The sequence below is a fragment of the Copadichromis virginalis genome, linkage group LG4 (assembly GCF_057382275.1).
Source record: "Copadichromis virginalis isolate Kocher_CV1m ecotype Utaka linkage group LG4, C_Virginalis_male_GT1.1, whole genome shotgun sequence".
In the NCBI taxonomy this organism is placed as follows: domain Eukaryota; kingdom Metazoa; phylum Chordata; class Actinopteri; order Cichliformes; family Cichlidae; genus Copadichromis; species Copadichromis virginalis.
In genome coordinates this window covers 33985186-34005662 of record NC_140621.1, presented here as the reverse complement: position 1 = coordinate 34005662, position 20477 = coordinate 33985186, and the positions used below count along the sequence as shown (strand labels likewise).

Sequence of the window (20477 nt, the reverse complement as noted above, 5' to 3'; positions counted from 1 at the left end):
TTGAGTATATTAGCATGAGCGGCGCCGTGAATGCTAATTTACTGACACTACAGGTCCAGAGCACTCCAAGCTAACGCTCACCATTAATGACTGGGAGATATTTAGCATTATTGGCAAAATGTAAATACACATTTATCGATGCGCTGCACGGCCCCGCGCACGCAGAGCCCTGCACCATCCACCTACAGATGACAACAGTTCCTCACGGGGAGGCAAATAAATAGAGATATGTCAGCTCAAATATGTACGTTCGCATTAAAAATACAGTCAGACTCCCAGTGGAGAAGTCTTTGTTGGTGAGTAAACCTATTGCACTGTTTGTGCCATTCTTCTATACAGGGAACAAATTTAATTTTGTTCCATTTACAAAGGTCTAGTGGAGTAAGACGGTGGGTAGCCTTAAGAAAAGCACACACACACACACACACACACACACACACACACACACACACACCCTGATTGTGAAGTCTCTGTGAAGAACAAGGCAGCACTCGCTCACACACCAAATGTAATTTCAAAATAAACGACTGAGCTGTGATTTACAATTCTCCTCCGGGGCAGAGAAAAGTGAGAAAACATTTCAATCAGTCCCTCCGCCTTTGTTATGCTGCTATGAATCAGCTGTTTAAGGGACAAAACAGCTGAACAGCGGCGAGAGAAAGACTCTGAATGATTTCACACCAAAACACTGAACATATTGAGAGGTATATTCTAGAGCCCATGAAATTGGGTTTAAAGTTTTTTTGATTTGTGCCTGATTGAATCTGAGTGAATTGTGCTCAGCTAAAACTGACTGAAAAACAACAAAGCTGGCGTCGCCTTGTGATATAATGGAATATTTCAAATACACAGTTTATCTATAGAAACACAACAAATGAGAATCAGATAGCCGGTGAAAGCAGATCCCTAATCACAACATCTGGGTTTGGCTTGCAGGTGTTTTTTGTGCTTTTCTTCTTGTTAACGGTTTTCCTAAAAGATTAAAACCGACAACGCGTTCGTCCATCTTTCTAGGCTTTTACACGAGAGGAGTTGGGTCACAGCGATTCTGAAGGTGGACATCTTTCAACAAATTAGTCCGGGGGCCATTTTCAGTGGGGTTATGGGAGCAAAGGGGAAAACACAAACAAAAAGCTAGATTAATAATAAGGAATATTAAGGACAAATAATATGATTCGTTGCCATTAAGAGCCACGGCTGTTGTGTTTTAACCCCTTTTCCCCCCAAGATGTCGTGGGGGAGGTGGCAGGCCCGCCGAGTCCCATTGGCCTTGACTCACTTCTCAGACTCGTCTCCAATGTGCCCACACGGGCCTAACGAGAGCCCACGTAGAGACAAAAACCTATTAGTCCTCCCCAGTTACAGACAGCATCTCCATTTACAGCTGTCAATAGTACAGCTTGGCCTACAATAATTATCCCCCAGGAAGGAGCCGTCTCTGCACGGTGCGCATTAGCCCGTCCCCGAGAGACCACCAACCTGAATCCTTTGATATCTAAAGTCCCCCTGAATAGTGGCGCTTTGGGAGGCAGCATCAAGGCCCGAACTGAGGGGGGAAGTGTGTCACGAGTATTCCCACTACTCTCCTCTCTGCATTCCTCGCCTTTAACCAGATTTATCAGTGTGTGAGTGTGTGTGTGAGAGAGCAAGGAGAGAGTCGGTACCAGTGCAGGCGTAAAAAGAGATCAGCGTGAGTAGGAAGAGGAGAGGAGGAGGAGGAGGAGGCCGCTGAAACCAGAGAGCCCGGGCAATTCCTCGCAGGATCCACCGACATGAAAGGATCGCCTCTTCGAGGTGACCTAACCGTTTAGAGCGATACCAAAGCCGTGTACAGTTAAGGGGGAAATTCAAAACACCCGGCCCGAAGAAGCCACAAAAAAGAAATCAATAGATGCAACAATAACAATAGACACCGGCAGAGTGGAATGCCACGATAGAAAATCCAATTACAAATCAAAGGAAGACATTTTTAGAACACGGGAGATCTCGAGATAAGTCTGAGGCAAAGACTGGAGAGAGATGTGACATCAAGACAATAAGAACGGCTGCTTTTTTCCTCTTTAGACATAAGTGACGCCGAGCTTCCCTTAGATAATAGAGCTACATTTACGAGCGTCGCCATATGCCCACCCAGCGCCTGGTAAATAGAAAATCCATGAGATGCCATGTTTTTATGACTCTGAAGACAGCTACTAACTACCACCAGCAAACCTGAGCTACCCCCGTTAGCTTCAGCTTGTACCATAAATATATTTATACTTTAATACGGGCCTACAGCGGTGAGCACTGCATCCCATAAAAGTCTCACCACACTGTAATTCATAACTCCTTCAATATCCAGCGCCATAACTCACGAAACGAGCCCCTACAATACAAATTGAGGGTAGAGGAAAAGTGACATCATCCTGCGGAAGGATGAAGCCGGCACCCCGTGTGGCGGAGAAACTCTCCCCGTGTCGCGGAGGAGGAAAGGCCCTTCAGCGGTGGTGTGATACTGCCACTTTTTGTGCGCGCGCGTGTGTAATCAGAAGCCCACAGTTCTCCCACCACACCGCAGGGAGTCTCTCCTTGTGTTAATGAAAACAAACATTTAGCCGGGATTTATATGCACCGCAGCCGACTACAAAGAGCATCAAAGCAAGCTGCCTGAGAACACACACCCAAACACTGCTGCACACAAATAAAGGCAAGGTATGCTTTGCTAATCTTTTATGTAATAAACTCCTGTCTTCCTGTGATATCATGCAGCACCATGTTCACACATAATAAGCAAAGCTGTTCGGAGCCCAACTTAATACAGTGTCTTATTTGAAATGCAAACAAACTGTGAGGCAGAGGCTATCACCTCAATCTATTCCCCTTCTGTTCGCTGGCTGTCATCTTACACGAGCCGATGCTGCAGCTCTGCACTGTGGCGAACGGGAGGAAGCGGGAGAGTGTCGGCGGCGGGGGGAGGAGGAGGAGAGGGGAAAGGCGGGGGAACACAGGCGGCATGCTACGAAGGATGGGTGATGTGGGGGAGAGACGCTGGCCACAGTGTGACTCAGAGGGTTGCTTCGTCTCACAGCGCTGCAGGGCGAGGATTTACCGCAAAGAAGGAGGAAAAAAAGAAATAAACAGAAAAGAAAAAAGGAACAAAAGCTGCTGATACATTAAAGGGATTTGAAACAAAAGGGGGGATGTTTCATGAAAATAGCACACAGGAAGTTTCAATTTCAGCTCTGACTTGGACTTTAAAGGAATCCACTGTGGACCAAAACACACGCGCGCACACACGCGCTCCAGAGGCTCGTCCCGAGGATTTGGAGGTAACAGGATGTAGTGGAAGGTAGATGCACCTAAACTCGCTCGCGTTACATCGTGCTCGCTTGTGGAAAGGCGCTCAGAAGGATCCACGTGTCGAATCAAGACATTTAAGGTTGTGGTCTTCAAAGCGTTTTTGTCCCCTCAAATTTGCAATAAGCGATAACGAACATTCAACCATTATTCGAGTTTTTGGAGGCGGCTTTGGCTTCCTCCACAGTTTGCGTGTGCTGATGACACCTGGCTGTCCACATGCCCTGCACCCCCCACTACTCCCCCTCCCTCCCTCCCAATCACAGCCCGGCTGGTGGGGTGTGCCCACTCTGGACAGATGGGTGGGAGGTGGTGAGGGCCATTACCGTGATGGCGTTGGGGAGAAAGTGGGAGGAATACGGCTCAAAACGGGAGATTGAAAGCAGGATTTTCCAGCGCCGTTATTTCCCCTCAATCACTGCAGTAACACACTCTGTTTACAGCAACACATGGTGCCGGTAGTAAAAACAGAATTGGACGCTCGACACCAACCCCCCCCCCACGCACCCATCATCCCACCACTAACAGCGCTCCCGCCCCCAACTCGCTGAATTAAAACATGTGAATTATTCAGCAGATAGACAGGCGCACGGGCTCTTAAGAGTCACCTTGTTGTTGATTTTTTCACCTCCCTTCAGAAGATTGCAGTCTTCAGGTTTCACAAAACAAGGGGATCAGTGACAGAATCAATTTCCAAAGGAGGATGGCAAACACACTCGCGCACACGCACAAAAAGGAAAAAATCAATGTTAATTTGCTGAGAGATATAATTATTCAAAGTGTTGCCACTATGAGAAAAATTAAGGGGTGAAGAACGAGGCGCTTGCTTTGTTAAATTTAAACAAATCTCACGGTGAGAGCAGTTTTAGTTTAAACCTTAATGTGTGTTTTAAACAAATAGAGATTTTCTGTTGCCCGTAACCACATGAAATCAAAGGATTATACGGCAAGGATAGTCCAAAAAAGGAGATGACCAAGAAATGTGGACTTTTTCTTTTTGAAGCTCATAACAAAAATAAACTGCACACATTGTAATAATAATTCAAATAGGAGCGATCTCGTGTCATCACTGCTTTGTTCGTTACTCCTCAAAGCCCTCGAAGCTTTAACTTCCTAAATTCAGGGTTAAAATTTAAATTCGTGTCTTGAAGATTCATGTGATTTTAGCAAACACAGGCAGGGATCAGACTGGGTAACACATGCACAACTACCACATGTAGATAAACGAGGAGTGTTTTTTGCAGTCAGCTACAGAAAAAGTTGGCATCTACTTGCATAAAAAAAATCTGAGATAAAGAAGCAATTTTTTAAAAGGAATTTTCCCATTTAAAAACACAACTAACTGTAAAATTGCCTCATCTTTGCAGCACAGAAGTGACAGAGCACAACAGACTGACCGAGAAAACATTTCCAAGCACAATGAGTCATGAAGCGACTGTTGTACACAAACGCTGCGTGCTCCCACGTCACAGCGATCGCTAATTCACTGCTTTAATTTCACTCAAAAAAAGGGAGGCACTGGAGAGAGAAGAGGAAGACGGGAGGCGATGAAGAGCGGGACGGTTCAGAGGGTAGAATTAAAGGAGGTGATCCCCGCTCCACCTCCGCCTCCTGCCCCCCTCTTTCTACTCCTCAAAGGCAGGCTGAGGGTCAAGGGTTAGGCGGGTGAAAGTACTCTGAGTAACAGCACAAAGCGAGCGCGATGCCGTCACGTGCTGCCGAGGAGCGCACGGAGAGACGAAAAGGGATGCAGAGCGAGGGAGAGGAGAGAGAGCGAGGGTCGACAAAGCGAGCATCGTTCAGTCTTACCTCGGGCAGGTAGAGGAAGGCAGGGGGACACTGGAGCGAGTGAGGTAGCATCCCAGAGCCGGAGAGCAGGAGGCAGCCGGAGTTGGCCATGGAGCTCAGCGTGGGGTGACGGGACGCTTTGCGCATTTAGCAGGGAGATCCTTTTGCTCTACTCTCTCCTTCTTCTCTCTCTCTCTTTCTCTGGCTCGCTCGCTCCCACTCACTTACTCACTCTCTCTCTCTCTCTCCCTCCTCGGATCAGTTCCCTTCCTCTGCCTCCTCTTGCCTTTTAAATTTCCCTTTTGCTGGCTTTTGTGTCGCTATTGAAGATGTAGCAGGGAGGCGAGCGGTGCGCAGACAATGTGCATGTTCCACGTTTATCACTATTGCACTCTCTCTCTCTCACGCTCGCTCTCTCTCTCTCTCTCGGTCTCTGCCGATCTCTCTCTCTCCCCTTTTCTCTCGCTCACTATCCCTGGCGCGACTCTGTTTACTTTGTGTGCGATAAAAGCCAACATAAGCATTCAGACACAGAAGGGGAGGTTCTGTGCAAGCTCGGGAGGAGGAGGAGGGGTTGAAGAGCCGACAGGGGGTTGGGTAGGTTAGGGTGGGGGTATGAAAGAGGTGCTGGTAGAATGAAAGGGGGGGAGGGGGGGTACTGATGAAGTCCCTGGTGGATTCATACATCAAACGGGCTGGCTGAATAGCAGAGGGGATGTGAATGACATTAGAACAGCTGATCCTGGGCATTAGCACCTCGTGGGACACTGCATGCTGCCTTTTAATTGCGGCCCCCCCATCCCGCAAAAGCACACATAAACACACACCCCCCTCGGTGGTCGGGCAGCACCTCCCTCTCCTCCGCCTGTGCGTGCGCGCGCGCTCAAGGACATAAACCGCACGGCACGTATAGCAGATCTATCCGTAAAGCCAGGGGAAAGTGCATTTACACAAAAACAGGCTGTGATTAGGCCCAGTCGTGACATCCCTCTTCATCTACTCAGCTGTAAACATGCATTCAGCCAAGCATGTACTGTAGAGCACGCTAAACTGTACAAGAAAAACAACTTCGAGCTTCCTTTTAATGTATTTTTCTGATTAATTCTCTTTGATACTGCTTTAAAAGAAGCAGACAAAGAGAATGCACAAGATGTATTCATTACATCACGGGCACCAGTTGGGTATAGAGATCGAAGTCAGAGGGGGGAAAAGCAAGAAATCCAGCTTGAATGTTATCCAACGCAGCCCTGGATTCAGACCCTTGATGTTTCAGCAGAGAAAGGCAGAACTCGGGTCATCGACTGGGTTTGGCCAGATGTGTTTACTCTCGAGAACGTCATCCAAAACATTTGATATATTTAGAAATTTGTCTAATAATGTTCTCTCTGTGAATGTAAGTTATTCCTGCCATTAATAACATGCAAGGTTAGATTCTCCAAAGGGGCTTTGACCAGTGCACATGCCTAGAACTGATGCTGGTTCTTAATCCCAATACCGAGAATGGGTTTAATGCAATTTCCCTACAAGGATCAATCACGAATAACTTAACTTAGCTAATTCAGCTTAACCTTATTCCAAATATTCATGAACCTCTGGAGAAATTTAAGGCATGGATGTAGTATGATCCAGACTGACATTAAACTATTAAACTCTTTACTTGATTTTTGTCTTTTGGGTTCTTGTTGAGATCGACTGTTATGCTCATAGCTTTGGATTTTCAACAGAAGACAATAGGAGTTCCTTAGACATGGATAACATGAGGGATGCTGCCTTCATGTGAAGGCCCGGAACTGTATTGGAAAAAGGTGACGAGCACGGATCAGGCTTAAGGCTGTCAATGCTGAAAATCAATGATTCGAAGCATCAATTGATCCGACTCTAATTCTATGAGTCGAGCATTCGTTTATCCACAAGACAGAACGTTCTGTGCTCGTGGTTGACTAATGAGAAGCTGAATCTGAGGTGCAGTGATTCTCTTCATTTAGAAGTACCGGCCAAAGCTTTGCTTTCAAAGAAGGTGGCCTTGTGGATCATTTGTGTGTAGCGCAGGTCCGGTGTAGCAGAAAGTGAGTGACTGAGGGTGTAAGATGTAACATTACCAGCACTTTGCTGCAGCATTGTGAAGTGCATGCTAATAGAGGTGATTAAGTGATTGTAATCAGCTGCAAAGTGTTTAGAGATGCCTGAGTTTCAGTGTAACAGTTATCTGATTGTTGTGTAGCGTGTTGGGTGCCCTATAAGAAAGGAAATAAAGGTCCAGTTCATGTAGCATTGTGGCACTTTCTCTTCCTGCCTCGTCTTCATCGCGGCAGAGTCGGTCCGAACAGTAAAGGTTACCAGTTAACGAGACAGGCTAGAGCAAAGTAACAGCAGCGTTTTGAACTTTCAAAGAACTTTTAAAAAGTTAATGCAAACTGTCCGAGCGAACGCTAAAACACGTCATTGTACGGACGAAGACTTGAAAATGGAAATCATAGAAGGCGATTCAATCAGTAGATATATGTATAAGAATTGTCTAGATTTTTTTCAGGGTCAACATGGGGGGTGGTCATTGAAACAGCTACCCGCTGCACCCGTGGTGTCACTGCTTCACTCGACCAACACGAAGGTAGAGAAAACCCAACATGACCAAAAGAACTGTGAATATAATACCAACATACAACAACGCATTATCAACCCAGAACCCTCCACAGCAATTTCACAAACCCTACGCAACAATAGACGGCTATTTTTATATTATTATTTTTAAAACAATAAGACTGCTTACCATTATCTGAGTAAATGTTCCTTTATTTTGTCCAATAAATAAATAAAGGAACAAATTTTAGATTTTTTTCTCAACAGACAAATTAGTGAGTCTGGAGCAGACCTAGCTATAACATGTGTGCCTCTTTCTACTAAAGTTTCACCCAGTTATTGAGTTGTATCGTTATAATCAGCATGTATTTTTGTTCATGCCCATTTCATGCTAAGAAGCAGCTCTGCTTGCTTAATGCTCTGATCTACACAATGCATATGTAGATCTACAAAGTTCTGCTATTCCCATTTTTCTGCACGTACATTACCTGATGTGTCACCTTCTAGGTTTGGCGTTGTGGCCGTAATGACAGTAATAATTGGGTCCTGCTGTGGGAGACACAACACGGCGGCAGAGGAGAATTAACTCTCTCTGGGACACTCCCTCTGCAGATTAAATAATTCCAAGCAGCCACAGGGGGATAGTTGACCTGTAATTACATATTCGGTCGTGTATTTCGCTAACTTCAAAGAGAAAAACGAAATAATAGAAAAATCATTAAATGAAATAAGCACTCACCTTTATTGGTAGTCATCTTCATTACCAATATACACGCTTTGTCTGTATAATTGGCCTGACTGTTTGATGCAAAGACCAGTCCTCGCTGATATCTGGGCGTGCTTTAGGATTAACAGTTTGGCATCGCCTGCTACAGATGGGGATCCATCTCTCCGTCCCTCCTCTATGCGTTTTCCATCTCTTGCTTTTTGGCTCCTTTTTTTTTTGTCTTTCTTTTTTCTGTATCTGTCTGTCTCACCCAGTTAATAATTCAAATGAGCACTGCCAGATCACTCCCTTCAAAGGGAGTTTCTGGAATGTTCTCAACGGTGCCTTTTCTTTATGTCATGTGAAATCAAAGCCCTCAAACAGCAGAGATAGCCTCAGTTAACTCCACACACTGCTGCTCTGCCAATTAAAGAAAGATCAACAACTGCAGCGAACGGCTCATAGTTGATCACAAAAAGAAAAAAAAAAGTGATCTTAATCATCACGATCAGTTTTGTCACCATCACCCTTTGTCTTCCTCCATTTCTTCCTTCAAGTGCAATCACCACATTGCTGTGGCAGGCCCGTAATAATCAGCGTAATGATTATTACCACAATCACCATCATCATCACTGTCACCGTCGCCTCTGTCACGTCTTTGCCCGCCTCTGTTACCGTCCTGTTAAAGACCACGATTTACCCTCTGAGTCCGGACTTGTGTTTGATTGTCATTAAGTCAGCAGGCGCGCGGGATTTTGCAGGTGTGTGCACATTTCTGTCGAGTCTCCGCTCTGGGCTCGTTTCGGGCAATGCGAGCTTTAAAATGTGTGTTCAATCTCCTTCAAAAGCATCTCCTCTGTCTTTGTATATGAGCCCGTGTTTGTCTTTTGTGCCGGCGCTACGTTAATGTGCTCCTCCAAGAAAGGTTGAAAGCAGCAGTTCTTGCAGTAAAAAGCCATCACGTGCACTGGGAGCACACTCAGCAATAATCAAAGGCATACAAGCGGCGACTAATGGGGCCCAAACGATTGGCGGCGCACTCCAGTTCGCCGCTGTTTATCGTATGACCACTGATCAATAGAGCACACTCACACTAATCATCATAAGAGATGACTGTTTATTTCCCTTAACTCCATCACTCTGACAGTGGGGGAAGACACATACTTCGCTGACCAGTATCAATAAGTATAAAATACTGCATTAAGGTATTCAAAGATATCTGCAACTTTACACTTGACTTTGCATTTTTAATTTATATTCAAACATATTTTATAAAGCAGGAAGTAATTGTATATTTGTCGAGTCACTGTAACGTATAAATCGTTGGTGTGTAATGACTCTTCCAATTCAGGGTTTGGCTGAAACCATCACTTAATCATGATTAGATCATGAAGAAAAAGTAAACTCGTTCAATCGTTCATTCATGAATGAATCCGGGATCTTAATTACTAAAGCTATCATCACTCGAGCGTGATAGATACACCGACAGATAGAATGTGTAATGATAGAAAGCAGGCCGATAGTATTAGGTAAGGAGTTTTACCTAATACTTTTTACTGTGTAAAAGTACAAGTAGTACTGAAAACATTCAAATTTAATGATGCATTCATTTAAAAAAAGAACAAAAAAACACGATGAACAGGCTGAGATGTTTTAGGAAAAATATGTGGAATTTCGACGTGTCGATTTTTCAAATTTCTGTTTTCCTACATTAACTCGGTCGACTGTCGCTGCATGTGCACAGAGCTAAACAACAACAGCATTTTACTTCTTTATGATCCAAACAACTTGGCTTTAAAGAGCCTGCAGTGTAGCAACGCTGGCACCGCTATCACAGGAATACCAGTGAATGTTAATTAATGACTTGTCTGAAATTGTCACACTTTGCAGATTTTTGGGCCAAATGTTTTACAGCCTTTTTATATATATATATATATATATATATAGCCGTGCATCGCCACATATAAAATATTTTCCTAATGCAATCCTAATATGCAAAGAAAACAATTTTATATTTTGCAGGTAATTTTCACTGAAACATCACAACCAAAAAAAAAAGAAATCAGTTCAATTAAAAAAGGCACCGTTCCGAACAATTCATCTTTTTTTCTCATTTCTTAGTAACTGAATATTTTATATATTTTTAGCTGAAATGTTGGTTATGCATATAAAGCTGTGGGTGTGTGTCTGCTCTCAAATGCACCATTTGCCAAGTATCTCTAGACTGCAGAGCAGCTGAATAGATGTACTTTGCTACTGCACCCTGCACTTCACTATGGACACAGCTCCCCCATCAGGACGACCACCAGAGTCTGAACAAAACACAAACATGTCAGCGTGAGCATTATGCAATATTATTCAGCGATCCAGTCATTCTAAATGCGTATGAAAATAAATACAGGGATGTGTCACATTCTCCGGGGGGGCGCTCCACCCTGCCGGACACGCAGCCAAGACCTCTGGAGGCGCACTCTGAGGAAAACAAAGCAGCAGTGTTTGGTGCTGGTGGATTTTGTTAAGAAGCAGTGAGGCCTTTGGAGGGGCACCGCTGAAGTGCCCCTCTGACAGGCTTCCTCATTATCTGGCATCTCCAGAGTGCCAGCCAACCCCGCTGTAGAAGAGGGGGCATGAGGACGCCTCGATCAGCCTGCCTCGAGGGTACCCAGAGAGGGGAGGGTTGTGCTCTTGCTAAAGGTCCGCTGATTATATCTCAGGCCCAGAGCTTCAGGGATCCCCACTAATTAAAGGTTGTGTCATATCTGTTAGAGATAACAAACGTATGTAGCTCGTCTTTTTTTTTTTTTTTTTTTTTTTTTTTTAATTCCTCCGCTCCCATATCTGCACTTTACAGCATCACGTCAAGTTGCAGCCTCGGTCTGCATTCAAGGCTGACCAGCTTTCTGCACCGAGAGGAAAGGGTTTCTGTTTAACCTGCCCTCACCCATCTCAGTGTGCCAGCGGTGTTGCGGAGGCATCAGGGATCCTTTGTCTGGAGGCATAATTAAAGCTCTCGTTCATTATTTCTTCACTTTGAGCGCAGATCTGAGTAATTAGGAGGCAGTGCCACGGGGAGGCTGGAACTTTCACGGAAGCAAAGAAAAACACGCACACAATTACACATGTCTGCACACATTAAATCGAGAAGAAAGTGAAGCCTGTACACACAGACCCAAAAAAGCTCACTCTTAGCACCAAATGAGCTGCATTCGTCTCCCACCTATCTTTGGATGCCGATATTCTGCACCGAGTGAAGTATGCCATTTCTTCCCTCAGAGCTGTCAGGTACTAACACATTGATTAAAAATTTGATTAAACGGACAGTTAAGGGAGGAACTGGAGGAACGAGCTACGACCTGCGCTTCAATCGGATGCCGGGGTAGGATGTGGGGCCCTGGCTTTTGCTGCATTTGGAGCTGAGGCACTTGCCTCTCTAATGGATTTTGAAACAGAGCTTGGCTTTTATATGGTGTCATTCATCCTCATATGTTTTCGCCTGCCGCGTCTTACAATCACTGCTTCTTTATGGCAAACTAATGCACCCAGTGCTAAGATCAGCAGGTTGGCTCTGGCCATCGCTCACTGAGCTCTGGCCAGATATTAGAGCATTTTGAAAGCTTCTACTGGGGAAGGCAGAGCAAAAGCCGAGGGGTACCGACTCTGCCTCCTCCACTGTCATATATCAACCGTCCACGCCACGCTGTCTACACCAATAACACACATACACACCGAGCCGCTGCTGCTCCGGCTGCTTTGACAAGGCAGGGAAGGAGAGGGTTGATTGAGCTTTATGGCAGCGGACAGTCAGCATCAATACATTGACCGTTTTACCACCCTCTCACCTAAAAGTCTGGTGCGCTTGCAGCTAAAAGACATCGAGGAGCGCGTGTGCGTGATACTGCTAGGTGGTATGGGTGGAAGATGGGGAAAGGTTTGGTCGAGCCATGGTGGGAGACAATAAACGGGGGCGATGGCTCACGCCCTGTTAGCCCTCTAGGCCGAGCGAGGCTGCGATAGAGAGAGAGCTGACAGGGCAGAGGGATGGCCAAGCATGGAAATCACATCAGATCAATGATGAAAAATTCAGAGGCGGCAAGAGTTGCTCTTGGGGATGATATAACACGGAGCATGTAAGCTTGTGACTACATGGAAGTACATGGAGAAACTAATGTCTCAACCAGCAGATATACGAATTCAGACACTTTGTTAAATGAGAAAGGAAACGAACGCAACAGAAACAGAGGGGAATGTTTGTATATGTACACTGTTTAAAATTACAAGACTGTTTCTTGGGCTTTACAATCTGAACAAAATCTATCATCCTCCATCCTTGAACCCTCAGTTACGTCCCAAAACATCCTTCACCAGGAATAAAAATGCTCTGGAGAAAAGCTGAGAAGCTTTCCACCTGCCTACATGACGTGTATATATCAAATATATCACACTGTTAGAAACTATTAGGGCTTCAGTTTCTAGATTTCCAGGGGAAAGAGTCATTATAATTTTATTCAAATAGCACTTTTTCAGACACACGGTTACTGTGCTTCACATCTGGGACAAACTCCACACATTAATAATAAACAAACATGCATACATATGCATAGGTCTCTATAGGGCTGTTGGATATAACGATATATATCGGGTGACGATATCACGCTATCGTTTGTTTACGGAAATATTTTTTCAGCGTTTTCAAAGTTCTCTCTCTCTCTTAAATGTAATATAATCACACTACGGGCGGACAACCGACTGTTTTTAAGTGTTGTCGTTAGCAACAACGACGGTAAAACCATCGCGTGGCCCCGCCGTCCGCTTGTTTATTTTCCACATAAACCTTTCAAAATAAAGCTGAAGATCCTGTTGAGATTTTTCAAAATAAACATAATTACGTGAAATAGTATGCAGAGTGTTTACGGACGAGAAGCTAAAAAGAGCCATCGGGTGCTAAAAAATAAACCTTAGAACACGCCCTGTAATAAATACTCACAAAGAAAATTCTAACTTATGTAACACTCGAGTCCAGGTACACGGCGCCCAGCTGAAAACACTTCACAGAGCTGCCCGAGATTCACAGAATTTACAGAAAATGTAACATTTTTCTGATACATATCGTTGTCGGGACGATAAATGTCTTATGATATGAGATTTTGATCATATCGCACAGCCCTAAGTCCCTACATGCTGTATATACGTGATGATCACAAACAAAAAATAGTGTGGCCGCCACTGCAGCCAGAATATGATCCCAGCAGCTCCACTTCATAAACTGAGCCAAGCAGATATGTTACATGTGATTAACAGAACTTTGAAATCGATGCCAAATTTAACTGGAGGACTTACCGGTATATAACAGAAACATGAAAGCATCACAATGTTTTATTAGCTTCAGGTTAGCTTAGCTGTCGACGAGGACGAGCCTGTAACGATTAATTAAACTGTAGGCAAACACTTGGAGCTAGATGAGGACCTGGTGGCTCACAGAGCACGTGACCATTGAAGGGTTATTAGCTGTGATCATTTTAATAACCTTTCTAATGACGTGTCCCTTTGTCCTTATTTATAAACCCCAGAACAGCTGGTGTTAAACGATATATATGGTAAACCACAAGATGACACAGAGGTACGCTTCCCTTTGTTAGACCAGCTAATATAAGATTCAGAGAGCTCTTTGAATCCTATATTAGCTGGGATTTAACAGAGCAAGGTGTTTTCATTTGAATACATCTGTTAAAAATGTGTGCACATAAAAGAGCACTACCCAAAACACAGACACATGCTTGATTCACAGGATTTATAAATATGAAATATGTCTGCTTGTGAAGTATTTAATTATCGAGACGAACCTTTTGATACTTATGGGCTCAGCGCACGTCAGTTTTACAGGATCGGCAAAATAGTACTAATGTTCTTAAACGTGCATTTGTTTTTATATATTTTGTTATTTCAAGATTTCTATAACATGCCAGGTACAATTTCATATTGCAGTGTTATTGAATATACCAATATATAATTTCACTGGGGCTACTTAAACTATCCACACCATCGTGTGTGTTTGTTGAAGTGAGCTCTGCCATAAAACTTCATTTTGGATAATTCACTTCATTTTTGTAACGCAGACATGCGAGGCTACACAGCACCACGATACTGTAATCACGCCACTGCTAAGTTAGTCAGAGGAACGCTCTCAAATCCAGTCCTCGGGGTTCAGAGCACTGCTGCTCCTCTCTTCCGCCGCCTTGTTAATTGCATTCACCTGTTGTCCGCGGCCTAACCGCAGTCCCACAGACCGAGTGAATACTCCCTGGCAGCAGCGCTTTGCAGTCTGAGGACTGTGTGTGAAAACATGAGACAGTGCACGGTCCCCGTCGAACACATTCGTGGCCAAAATGTTCCAAAATTCAAATCCGTCCAGAGCAATCTTTCTCAGAATCTGCCATCCGAGTGCATTTCAGATTCCACTGACATTCTGTTAAAAAGAAAAAAGGAAAAAGAAGCACCCTTAACCATAATGGCTTCAGCCCCAACGCAAAGTCAATTACATAGATTGGTGCAGTGACATAAAGTGTATTCCATTTGGGAGCAGATTGGTCATGCCCAGTAATGTTCCCTTCCTGCAGGCATACCTTTGACCATTACTCTAAACAGGCATTCGGGGAACCAGAGACCTATTTCGCACAACTGTGAATGCCGGTGTGTCTCCCAGAGGGGTCAGGGGTTCACACTGCAACTACCATGCTCTCATATTTAGCAGCGGCGGGTGAGAAATGGTACATCAATACTGTCAGACGCACTGGGCCAAAGCGGCCTCCTGCGCACACATATCATATTAGAATGGAGCGTAAGAAACCACAGAAGGTGTCAGGAAATGTGTGAACGTGCGTGTGTGTAACTGGAAACGTCTAAAATGCCCGAAATGTGTTGGATTTTAAAACATTATTGGTGCAGCTACCTCATTTATCGACGCACCTGTCCCTAACCTCAGACCATTTAAAAACCATCGAACGCGATCGCCGCGGAGATGGCTTTGATCATCGAACTCAAGCTGATGGCGTTCGTGTTTTTCCCAATCTGAGCAATAAATCACTCCGCTGTTTATTTCGAAAGGATAACGCCACTTGCCTTTCCTCATACATGTTTAAATTTTTAATGTAACTAATGAGGATAAATGCGTTTGAAGTGACAACTGACATATCGATTCATTAAGACTTCTCGAGCTTTAATATTTTTGTGTTTTGGACCGATGCTCGAGACAAACGAGGAATATGACGGTTTTTAAAAGATTGATCAGTTACATGAAAATTAATCAACAAGTTAATCAAGAACCAAACAAAGGAAGCAGGTTTCAACCCTTCTGGGAAGCATTTGTGTATGAACGTCTTAAATTTAGTGGCTAATTTAAGGGTCCATTGAGGCTTTCTCCACAGCTCCATTTCTAGACTTTTAGTCTCCTGTAAGCTTAATGATTTCTTTTCACCCAATACTGTCAATGTCCAAGTCTAAAGGTGCCTGGAGGCTATGGACATCACAGTGGTTTCTCCCTGAAGGCTCCTGTTCTGGCTCCAGGTCCTATCGGCTTCAAAAGTGCAACCACAGGCTTTCTTTTTTTAGTGTTGCAAGGCAGAGCACAATCACTGAAGGGGCCACCGAGTACTACTACAATCACTAAAGTGGATTTGTTTGTTCAATTGTGTTGCATCAAATTTGGTAGAGCTCCACTTTACAGTTTCTAGAGCTGATTGTTGTGCAGGCTGGCTTTCGCGTGCACCAAGTGGTTCTCCAAACTGAAATTGTTCCATCTTCAGATGTTTATAGAAATTAATAAGTGTGTTTTTATTTCTTACTAGCCTATTATACTTTCCAGTGGGCTAAAGTTAATCGTGAATATCTGCTTTACCACTGGACCAGATAAGGAGACGCGCTCTTATCTATCGAGCTCAGAGATTTGACTAAATTTGGGGATTTATAAATTTTTTTTCCAGGTGGACGCTTTAAACAAAGGGGTTAAATCAGTGCCCTCCTTTGAATTGCCATCTCAAACACCATTTGAACCAAATGTCAGACTCTTGAATGTTTTATGTAGTCTTTTTTTTCCCCTACCAGCGTTTGGTAAGAGCCTGTGTTTTTAGAAGTGCTACTTAAATAGACGCTCTAAATATAAAGTTTGCGTGGGTGTGTTACTCTGCCCCAGTCCCAATGTGTTTCCCTCAGCGCTTGTATCTCCGTGGGAGCGTCTCCGGCTGTGGATGTATTCGGCGTGTAGGTACCTGCGCGGTTATAAAACCCTTCTGTGTAGAACGAGGCGCCCGGAGCATCTGCTGTCGCTACCCGTGATCCAACCCTGCCCTCTGACCACATCGCGGGCAGCATTCCCCCCCCCCTTCCCATTCCACCGCCATCAAAACGTAGCTACGGGGACTCGCACGCTGATACAGATTTTCCACGGACATCTGCCCTGGAACGATGGCGGCTGGAAGAGAAAGGGTTTGCCCAAAGGAGGTGGAAGAAATGTGAGTGTAATATCTCAGAGTGGGAGTCATGAATGCGCTATGATACCGAACCAAAATGCTGCGATCGCTGCTCAATATTTCAAAAGATGTCTGGCTTTAATGCCGCCCCTGTTGAGGCCATAATATTGATGGTTCGATGGGAAATGTTAAAGTGTCAAACTCTGCAAGGCGCATCTCTGGAGGAAAGAAAATTACAAACATGAAGGTATCATATAGGTAAATGTTGAAGTGCAGCACCCTCGGAGAGAGGGATTGTTTTTCCCGGTCAAGCGTGTCCTTTGCCATCGTTCACGCTCGTGTTGCTGTATTACTTCCTGTGACGCTTGTTCGCTCTTTCCCTAATGCTTCTTTTTCTCCACTCTCCAAATGCTATCTGTCAGTAGGTGTTGCAGGACTGATAGAGGCTTGTCTGTTGCCTTTCTCATTACAGCGGGGGAGACAAAACCCAGCGAGTGCAGTAACCTTTCATGGAGACAGAGGGAGGGAGGCATCCGCACAGAGCCGGCACCTCCGTCTACTTGACATAACCCTATTACCGCTTCCTTAATTTGTCCCGCCGTGACAACTCGCAGCCAAAGAAACGGTTAAAAGAATGAGTGAACAAAAGCTGCATTGCATTATGGGGAGTGGAGGAGGGAAGAAGGGAGTCTTTGAGGGTGGAAGACAATGGGGAGGCTGAGCTGATGCATCAGCCATACCGGATCATTTCTAAACTGCCACACATTATCCGGAGGTGGGCCCGGATATACTGATAGCTCTCAGTTTCAGCTCAGGGGCTCGTTCTTTTCAAAGATTTTTGTCTTTAATGTTCATTATTTAAGTTTCTCTTTCAAATTCTTTTCCTCGTCCAAGTTACGAGAGCTTAAAACGCCACCCAGGCTGATCACTTTTCACTTAATCAAAAGAGTTTGCCAACAGTTTACAGGAGCGCGATTTCAAAAAGCTCCAAAACGGCGATGACGGGGTTTGCTTTTTTCTTCTTTCTTTGGCCTCGTTTCCCTTTAAGGTCTGCTTTAGTTAAATGCAATAATGTTTCTTCCCTCATTTAATATTTACAAACAGCAAAGGCTCCAAAGAAACCTTCAGCGCTTCTGCTTTGTTTCCTAAATCTGTTTGTACAAAATATGATCAAAGCTCCGAGCAGTCAGACTGTACCTCGACATGAAAACGACAATGCCTCAGAAATAACTAAATGACTGGCAAAATGAGTAACAGCTTCAAAATGGCTGATAATAAGAGCAGCTGAAGTACGAGCTCAGTGAAAGTGCCAGACACTCAGACAAATGTGACACTAAATCCCGCATTTGGCACATCCCAAGTAAACAAAAGTGTTGATAAAAGGAAGCTGAGGCAATCTTCTTTTGTACGTAAGATTTGAGGAAAGGGGGGGGGCTTTCTCTGTCTGTGACCGCCCAACATGCGAGGAGAATCTCAACTCAAAGGCAAATAAGCTGTAGCATTTAAAAATCTAATAAAGAAAAAACAACCACACAGGAAGAATGAATTAACCTGGAAGCGGTTGCAGAAATACCTGTTTTACACCCTAATTTTACATCTCTCAACACTCGCTCGTATTCTCGAGTGATGCCGTTTCAGTGGTGAACAACAATTTACTCAAGCACAATCCATAAGTATAGATTCGAGGTGCTTATAAATCCCATTTTACACCGATATGTACTATGTTGTACATCCAGGAAATATTGCACTTTCTCCGCCTCTGCGTCCATCTGTTTGCTCATTCATATGCTTAAACGGCAAAATAAAAACGCCAGGCGCCCAAAACGGACAATCATAAATAACATTACGGCATAAAAAACAAAGCTGAACAAAATAAAGGAAAACGTGGTAATGCTAAAGAAGAAACTGTCCCCTCGTTGATTAGCGCCGACTGTTAGAAATGAGAGTTTCCTCTGGACCCGCCACCAAATGTTTAACATGTTGGTTAGATTTGAATCCATCAGAAATACCAATCCAACAGTCTTAATGAAATGGAAGGAAGCGGCGTTTACATAGCACTTCTCTAGTCTCACTGACCACTCAGAGTGATTTAATCTGAATATCATCATACAATTAGCTTCAAGGGATAGTTTGTCATTTAAAGCTGGGAGAATAAGATTGTAAGCATTTTTATTTTCCTGCAATTAACTAATTCCACTAAAAAGGCCAAAAAGCAATATTCCTAATACATTAAGCAAAGTCCTTCTACAAGCAAGTCTTGCCACTCTGCAGCCAACTTGGCCTGCAGGCACTTATTTTGGGCTAACAAGACCGAGCCCTTATCTAAATGAATGAGGAGCAAACGCTTGTGACAGAAAGCACACAAACTAAAAAAACAAAGGGCTGGAAATGGCGTTTCCATGTGCAAAAGTTCACATTACAGTTTCATTTCGGCCCAGCGTGGCTGCGCTTTTATCATCTCTGACTCCTTCCACTACAGCACAGAACAAAGGTGAGGCTAATTCACCTCATGAAATATACATAACTACATCTTAATTAACATAATGAGTTGATAAACCTGCCACCACGCAGTTGAAACTGTTGTAAACCTTGGCTGTGCTCTCGTGTCTACATTATGCTTCCCGGTTCGGCTGCTGATTGGCTCTTTAGGGCCAGACGCCACCGTCGCTCTGCAGATTTCAGCTGTAGAGTCAAGGCGGTGTCACATCTTATCCACACAGAGTCTCCTTCCTCGGGTGTTAAGACATTTTTAAAAGACATCTTTCAAGCACATGTGAATTGCTTTTTCAGGCAGGGACTATTTTCTGTGGCGGTTTGATCTACGTTTGGTATATTTGGGGCATCAAGAGGGGTTTGTATAAATAACGTACATGGTGTGTGTTGGTGTTAATGAAGGAACACGCCACCCACACGCAGCACTGTTGCTCACTGATGTATTTTTAATGGTTTTAGGACAACGAAGGAGTTCTGGGGTACAAAGGAATGAGCTTTGGATACTTGTTAGTCGCATCGGTTTGTGGTGGTCTTTTGCTCTTTTAATGGGAATTGCTGACAAAAACAAAACTACGTGGAACTTGTCCCTTGAGTGCACACTGCTGATGGTAATTCTGGGCCTCAAGTGCAAATGTCAGTTCATGAGATTAGTTTGTTACAGAGTAAGAGAATTATAGCTGTATGCTGTGTAGTAGTAGCAACAGTGGTGTATTTGAAGCAGAAATACAGTAGCGCGCGCACACACACACACACACACACACACACACACACACACACACACACACACACACACAAAGACTTCTTCCCACCGGTGGTGAGTTTTAAAAAGTACTCTTCAAGCCTCCACTCCAGCTGTAGTACCTGTTTTGCAAGCAGACTTTAATGTCTTGGGAAAGCATCAGGTATGGGGCCAAGTGTTGTTTGGAAGATGCTGGAGACAGTCCACAGTCATCCTGCCCACCTCAGAGGCTGAAACCCCTCGTGGCTTGAGCAGATTGCTCTCCCTCTTCCTGGCCTCTGATCTGGCTTGCAGCGGTGGCAGCCATGGGTGTGGGTTCAACGCCTGAGTGCGGGAGCTGTCTATGTAGAGAGATTAAAGGGCCTGTATCGATCCA

The 20477-nt window shown here is 44.4% G+C and overlaps 1 protein-coding gene across 13 annotated transcripts in view; it reads right to left on the bottom strand.

Annotated features, from left to right (window-relative positions):
• The window catches only part of LOC146711973 (RNA binding protein fox-1 homolog 3-like), a 435195-nt gene that overhangs the window by 94329 nt on the left and 320389 nt on the right, over positions 1-20477 (bottom strand). Inside the window, exon 1 of one of the 13 annotated variants that reach the window (XM_085455044.1) lies at positions 5146-5533. The exons of the other annotated variants lie outside the window; for them this stretch is intronic. Coding sequence (XP_085311170.1) covers positions 5146-5271 — 126 coding nt within the window. The 5' untranslated portion in view covers positions 5272-5533. Of the gene's footprint in view, positions 1-5145; positions 5534-20477 lie in introns of those variants that run through there. 13 annotated transcript variants of the gene reach the window in all.